The sequence below is a fragment of the Agelaius tricolor genome, unplaced genomic scaffold (genome assembly GCF_023055355.1).
Source record: "Agelaius tricolor isolate 1412-34295 unplaced genomic scaffold, bAgeTri1.0.p SCAF_4, whole genome shotgun sequence".
NCBI classification, from domain to species: Eukaryota; Metazoa; Chordata; class Aves; order Passeriformes; family Icteridae; genus Agelaius; species Agelaius tricolor.
This window is the reverse complement of record NW_027269264.1, coordinates 34943816-34951027: the sequence shown is the minus strand read 5'-3', so window position 1 is coordinate 34951027 and position 7212 is coordinate 34943816. Positions and strand designations below refer to the sequence as shown.

At 51.0% G+C, this 7212-nt stretch overlaps 1 protein-coding gene across 1 annotated transcript; it reads left to right on the top strand.

Annotated features, from left to right (window-relative positions):
* The first annotated feature begins 258 nt into the window (after window positions 1–258).
* Window positions 259–6344, top strand: OTP (orthopedia homeobox). The gene is made up of 2 exons (XM_071425238.1): window positions 259–666; window positions 4521–6344. Exons 1-2 carry the CDS (start codon window positions 259–261, stop codon window positions 5049–5051), a joined length of 939 nt encoding a protein of 312 aa, XP_071281339.1. The 3' UTR covers window positions 5052–6344.
* Window positions 6345–7212: the final 868 nt, after the last annotated feature.

The following is a 7212-nucleotide window of genomic DNA, read 5'->3' as shown; positions in this document are numbered from 1 at the left end:
ACTGGTTATTTCAGCAGGAAGAGGAGCTGCTCGATGTAAAGTTTTCTCCCCTCCGCCCGGGTCGCGCCGGGACAGGGTGTCTGCGAGTCGTGGAGCCGAGCAGAGCTGCGGGTCTGGCGGGCGGCCGGCCGGGGACGGCGGGGGGAGGCGGTGGCGGTGCTTGGATGTCTCTCTCCAGTTCAGTGCGCTGGAGAGGGGCTCTGATGGATCTATGCTCAGCTGCAGCCGAGTGACTGCCGCTCCTTTGCTTCCGCAGGGATGAAAGACGCGGCCGAGCTGCTGGGACACCGGGAGGCAGTCAAGTGTCGGCTGGGCGTCGGGGGCTCGGATCCGGGGGGACACCCGGGAGACATGGCTCCCAACTCGGACACGGTGGAAGGGACCACCCTGCTGCCTGGAGAGGACATCACCACGGTGGGATCCAACCCCAGCTCTCTAGCCGTCAGCGCCAAAGACGCTGACAAGCAGCAAGGCCAGCAGGGCGGCCAGAACTCCAGCCAGGCCGGGCAGCAGCAGGGTCAGCAGAAGCAGAAGCGGCACCGCACTCGCTTCACGCCGGCGCAGCTCAACGAGCTGGAGAGGAGCTTCGCCAAGACTCACTACCCGGACATCTTCATGCGGGAGGAGCTGGCCCTGCGCATCGGTCTCACCGAGTCCCGGGTGCAGGTATGAAAAGCCGCCCCCGCGCAGTGCCTGCCGCCCTTCCTCAGTCGCACGGACGGCTGCACGGCCGGCCGGCGGCGAGGACAGGCACAACGGGGAGGGGGGTGGGTGCCCCAAACCTGAGCCCGACGGCGGGGTAAATAACCCACCCCTGAACGCAACAGTTTGGTCAGAAAGCCTTGAAATCAGACATGCATCGCTCCCCTTTCCGCAAAAGTGTCACCTTGGGGTGTCCCCTTTTCCTCTATCCTACCCACCTGCAGCGCGGTGGTCCCGAGCGGGGCGTGGGCTGACCTTCCCTCAGCTCCACGGCCCGACCCGTGGCTGGAAGGAGTCCGGGGAGGGACAGCCCGAGAAGAACGGTCTCAGTCCTCGCAATAGCCCGGCGCTAAGAGTCGAGCCGGACCTGCCGGGAATGACTCCTTTTGCACCGGAGCGGAGTCCGGTGGCGGCGGCGGGGCCGCCCTCCAGGTAGCCGACGGCAGGGCCGCTGTCCAGGGTGCTGATGGCGACACGGCCGCGGCAGCGCCGGGCAGAGACGTCCGCCAAAGCCCACCGCCCTGAGAGCCGAGGTGGGGTGCGAGGGAAGGCATACCGGCTCGTAAAAAGGCACTTCGATAAAAGCCAGTTGTGTTGGACTCGGACTTTCCCCATACTGGCTTTTATAATGCCTGGGAACGGCGGGGGTAGCGAGTAACTTCAACATCTAGGGTGTACTTTGTTCTCTAAAATACGTATATATACATACATAGACATATATACATACATAGACATATATATATATATATATATATATGCACACAGGACAGTAGGAAACTATTTAGACAAATTAATGTAAACGAAATTTGGTAAAGGGGGAGAAGGTGCAAAGCGCTAGACTGCTCAGAGGCAGCTTTTTTGTGCATAAGGTTATTGTAGCGACTTTCTAGGCGAGTCCATGCCGAGGAATGACAGGCTGCACAATAGAGGCACTTGTGGGATGCGCACCCTGGCTCAGCACAGTGAACCGGGGCTGCTGCTGCTGAAGCACTTCAGCGCAGTCACTGTTCAAAAATCCCTATCGGCAAGCACAGCTAAAATCCTCAGCTAAATAAAGACACGTGAAGAGAAATCCCTAAATGAACGTTTTATGAAGGAAAACAGATTCCGTTCTTGAATGTGACAGAAAAAGCACGTCTGTTTTTAAAAAGTAAAACAATTTGACTCAGCCTACACAGAACTATAATTAGTTTAAATTAAAAAAGAAATTAGATTCACAAATAAAATATAATTGGACAACTGACTCTATGAAAAAAAGAAAATGAGGTCTATTAAACTTTATTGGGTTTCCCAAAGGTTAATGATACCAATTTCAATATTAGGAGTGTGGTAAATGAAGTAAAATATAAAATGGAAATAGTTATTTTCTAACAGCACATCAAAGAAATTCGTAGAAAGAAAGACAAAGTGTTTTAATGGCCTTGGCATAATCTTAAACCAATGCTAATAGCTCGAGACTGCTGATAAAAACAGTTTAATAGAGTGTCAATTTAAATTTTTTTTTTACAATAATGTTCTGTAATTTAAAAAGTAATCAGATCAACATAACCTTCTTAATTAACACTTCAAAATGATTAACATTATGTAATCTAAGGCAAAAAATATTTAATATATTTACTTCATAATCCGATGTATCACTAGTCCTTGATCAAATTTAAATTAAATAATAATTAGTTTATGTTCTTATACGAGTACTTTACAGTTTTCTTTATAGTTAACAGATAGCCTACACATTCCTTTCAGTACATGGGCTCCGCACTGATTAGGAATGCTCCAAATGCTTAATTTATAGCAGCTGTATATGTTTTTAAGGGTTTTAGATGCTAGGATAAATCACCACTTTCCTCATTTTAGATCTGTATTTAATGTATATGATACATTTAAATAATTATTAAACTGGCTGATGCTTAAACGGGAGTCCAATTCCACATCTGATATTGCTCTGCTTTTCAAGCTGCTGTAATAAAACCATTCTTTTTATAGCATGCCATTATTAGAAACCAATTTCAGAATTATTTATAACCTGGAATGGCTTATTAAGCAGCAATGCGAGAATCATGCAAATTACGCGATCAAATGCAATATAATAAGCATAATCATTAGTCTCTAGCACGGATTAATTAACTTTCAATATTTTATTTACATAAAAACTAAATCAGTGAAATAACTTCTGCACAGTCAGGCTTGCCTTCCAATATTTTATATGAACAAAAATAATGTGCTGTAATTCCATTGACCGTGTCCCCCACAATGGTCCCGTCACCTGCCACATCTTAATAGGGGACAAGCTGAGAGTATTTTCTAGTTTTCTAATGGAATGAGAAATTGCATTTTCTTCCTCTCCCAGCACTATTAAAGTGTAATGAATTCGGCCCAGAGTTCACGGCTGGCTGATCGAAATGAACCTGAGATCTGAGCTTTAATACAGCTCTCCAGATTTCCTACCAAATCTTCACATTAATCATCCGCTGGATTCCAATGAGATCTTCATAAAGCTTCAGCTTCTTAAAAGAAAAAAAAAAAAAGAAATAAAAAGGAAAAAAAAAAGACATGAAAAGAATATTTTAAAAAAAGAAGAAAAACAAAAATGATATTGTCTCCCTTTCTATCGCTTTCACTCTCTCTCACCCGTTTATAGCTGGGGAATTAAATGGGCTATATATTTTAAAATACATTTACAGTATGTCTATATTACTGTAACAGCAGGTATCATCAAGGTAGGTTTTTAGATTCCAACCTCCATTAGATTCTCACTGTTGTATTAATAATTTTCAGAGGCTAGCTGCATTTTAAAAGGAGTTCAAAGTTGCCAAATGCTCATGGTTAATATATTTCTAGAGTTGTCATGTGTGCATTTTCAAAATCTCCCCCAGGTTTTCTTTGCATTTTAATCTGTCATGCACCAGTTTTCAACTGGAAACATTCACATTTTAAAAGCATATGCAGTGTAGCTATGAACTTAGGCGATCAGACCGGATGGAGATTCTTTACACCATCAGCAAACCATGAAACATAAAAAGATTTTGTAGCCGCAATTTGACTATTAACCCTAAAACATAATTGAACGCGATTTTTCGATTATTCATATAATATTTAGCTCCCTCACGGCCGTTCATTCCTGCTAATTGGCATCCGCCTTTCTCAGTCCGCCTACGGAGCCTGAGAGGGTGGAATCCGGCAGGATGGGGCACTGCGCTCCCTCGGATTCCAGGTGCACGCGCTCTCTCCCGGCTCACGACTGTCTCGGTTGCTTTCGGCCGCGGTGCGGCGAGACCCACCAAACCATCCCTGCCACGGTGCCACCACGAGCACCCACGCACCTAAACCACCTCTGGCTTTGTTATTATAGGTTTGGTTTTATGTTTTTGGGGTTTTTTTAAACCCAAATGCGGGCGGTTTGGTGCGAGCGAGGGTTTCCTGGCCGGGCCCGGGGCAGGGCTCTCCGCCCGCCGCGCTCCGAAGGCGGCTCGGGAGCGCGTCCACGCAAGGCCCAGAGCCGTAGACTGGTCGGGGTTTTTTGGTGGGTTTTTTGTTTTGTTTTGGTTTGTTTTTGGTTTTTTTTTTTTTTCCCCCGTGGGCAGGCCAGGTTCCTTTCCTGGAGTTTCCTGCCCAGGACGGACAAATCGATCGCTTTCGTTATAAAAAGTTCCAGCGGTTTCGTTAACCTGTGATGGGGACGCGCGTGGGGCTGCGGGGGTGCAGAGCGACCGTGGCCGGCGGGGGCGAGGCTGGAAGGGGCGGCGGGAGCCGGGGCGGGGGTCCCGGCTGCGGGGGGTGGTGGTGGCTAACGGAGCGTGTCGCTTGCCCGCCGTCCGCAGGTCTGGTTCCAGAACCGCCGCGCCAAGTGGAAGAAGCGCAAGAAGACCACGAACGTGTTCCGCGCTCCGGGCACGCTGCTGCCGACGCCGGGGCTGCCGCAGTTCCCCTCGGCCGCCGCCGCCGCCGCCGCCGCCATGGGGGACAGCCTGTGCTCCTTCCACGCCAACGACACGCGCTGGGCCGCCGCCGCCATGCCCGGCGTGTCGCAGCTGCCGCTGCCGCCGGCGCTGGGACGGCAGCAAGCCATGGCGCAGTCGCTGTCCCAGTGCAGCCTGGCGGCCGGCCCGCCGCCCAACTCCATGGGCCTCTCCAACAGCCTGGCGGGCTCCAACGGCGCCGGGCTGCAGTCCCACCTCTACCAGCCCGCCTTCCCCGGCATGGTGCCCGCCTCCCTGCCCGGCCCCAGCAACGTGACGGGCTCTCCCCAGCTCTGCAGCTCCCCGGACAGCAGCGACGTGTGGCGGGGAACCAGCATCGCCTCCCTCCGCCGCAAAGCACTAGAGCACACAGTCTCCATGAGTTTCACCTAATGGCCGGCGCCTCGCCCCGCGCCACCCCCGCCCCCGCCGCCGCCGCCGCCGCCGCCTCGCCCCGCGCCCCCGCCTCGCCCCGCGCCCCCGCCTTCCCCCACCCGACTTACCAGGGAGTCGACTCAGGATCTGAAATCAGACACCAACAGACTGGTTTGTGGGCCGAGAAACACCCCCGACCCTCCCCAAGCCCCCTGTGCCCCCGCGCATCACCCGCGCACCCCTGTGCCCCGAGGCCCGCCCCGCCCGGCGGCGGCGGGACGCGCGGCCGCCCCGAGCCCCGCTCGGCCTCCTTCCGTCGCCACGACCCGGCTCTCCCGCCGTCCGCCCGTCCGGCTTTGGCTTTGCAAAGAAATGCATTTTTGTTTCTGTTTTAATGATTTTTATGGTTTATTTAGGAGCGGCGACCTGCCGCCGGCTCCTTCCGCTGCGAGGGCGCCGTCCGGGGACGGCCGGGCGGGTTCGCGAAAAGGCACGGAGAGACCCCAGAGAGAATCAAATCCATTTTGATTAAGCATTAATGAGCGACAGCGAATGTGATGGGGTAAAAAAGAAAAAAAATTAAAAGCTTCTTTTTGTAAAAAACAAAGGGGATAAAAGGGGGAAGAAAAAAGCGCGCAAGAGCGCTTCCCTTTTTCGGATCTTTGATTTTGTGACAGTTGAGTTGCCGATCCTCCCTACCTTTATTTACGCATTTATTTACGTTCCTGCTGCTATTGTCCCTCCGCAGCGCCGGCGGAGGCGCCGCCGCGCCCCCCGCCCCGCCTGGCCCGGCTCGGCCCGGCCCGGCTCGGCCCCGCGGCCCGCCCGCCTGCATGTGCCGGTCACCCCGCCGCAGGGCAGGGCCACTGGAGGAATGAACAAACGATGTGAAATAGGATGTTTTGTGTAGATAAAGCATTCTTGTTACATACTGGTCGATTCGTGATATGTTTTAACTTATTGTCTGTGCTTATTTATTGAATTTTGGGTTACTTAATAAATGTTTGAGCTAATATAAAACATATTACTTGACTTTTCCGGACACGTTTATATCAAGTTAATGTGAATGGATAAATAAAATCATTTTCAGTATGTGATATGAAGAATTATAGATTTTGATGTGGCGTGTGAGATATGAGAGGTGTCTTCAACTGCAGGCAAAAAAAAAAAATAGACAGGACTTCCTTCTGTGGTATTCACTGAGTCCTTTGTCACAAGTTTGGGGATAGTTTGCTTGCTTAACTTTGCATTGATGCCTTTCACTTGTCACAATTTTAATACTTCATGATTAATAAACTTTTGTTAATCTTTCTGTGTGGTTGGCCTTTAAAGTGCGAGTAACGAAAAGTTCTGTGGTGATGCAGGGCAGGGCAAGGGATGAAAGAGGGGGTCAGCGGGAGGCTGGGGCAGGCAGGCAGGCAGTGGGGAGATGATCAGTTTTACAGAATGTGAAATGAGGGCACACTGCTGGCAAGGCGAGCCCCATGAAAGAGAGAACTCTTGCTTTACTCCCGTGCAAACTTTGATATGGTGGGAAAAAGAAATGCAGTACATTGCCAAGTATCATACAGCCAGGTTTGGACTTCTTTTTTTCTTCTTCCCCCCTCGCCCTTGCCTTTTATGCAATACACTAAGATCTCTTCTCCTTGTACATCAATTACACACCTCTTAATTACACACCTGAGAGTGCACGACTCCATAGGCACCCACAGAAGGGTCCTTGCCTGCTCCAAAGTGCATATTACATATGCATATTTAATTTAAAAGAGAAATAAAAGCAGAATAAATTATTGGTGATCCAGACCACAAGTGAGTCCTCGGGGAGTCACCTGAAGAAAAAGCCCTACGCCCTCCTGCAGGAGTCTGCTCCTGCAGGTGCTGTAGCAAACCAGGATGCTCCACCTGAGGTAGTCTAGGATAGGCAAGACAGGTCCCATACCACAATCCACACCACAGCAGCACTTGGGAAAAGAAGTCACCGTGTTGTCTCTCCTTCCAGCCCTGCACCTAGCCCCCAGCCCAGCCTCGGGCAGAGCAGCTGCCCCTCCACGCCCGGGCTTGGCTCCGAGATGGAAATCTGTGTTCAGTTTGGTTCAGCCATCAAAGGCATGGGCACACAGGCTGCTTATGGAGCAGAGCTGGTTGGAGGACCTCCAGCTTCCCTATCGGTGTGACCCTG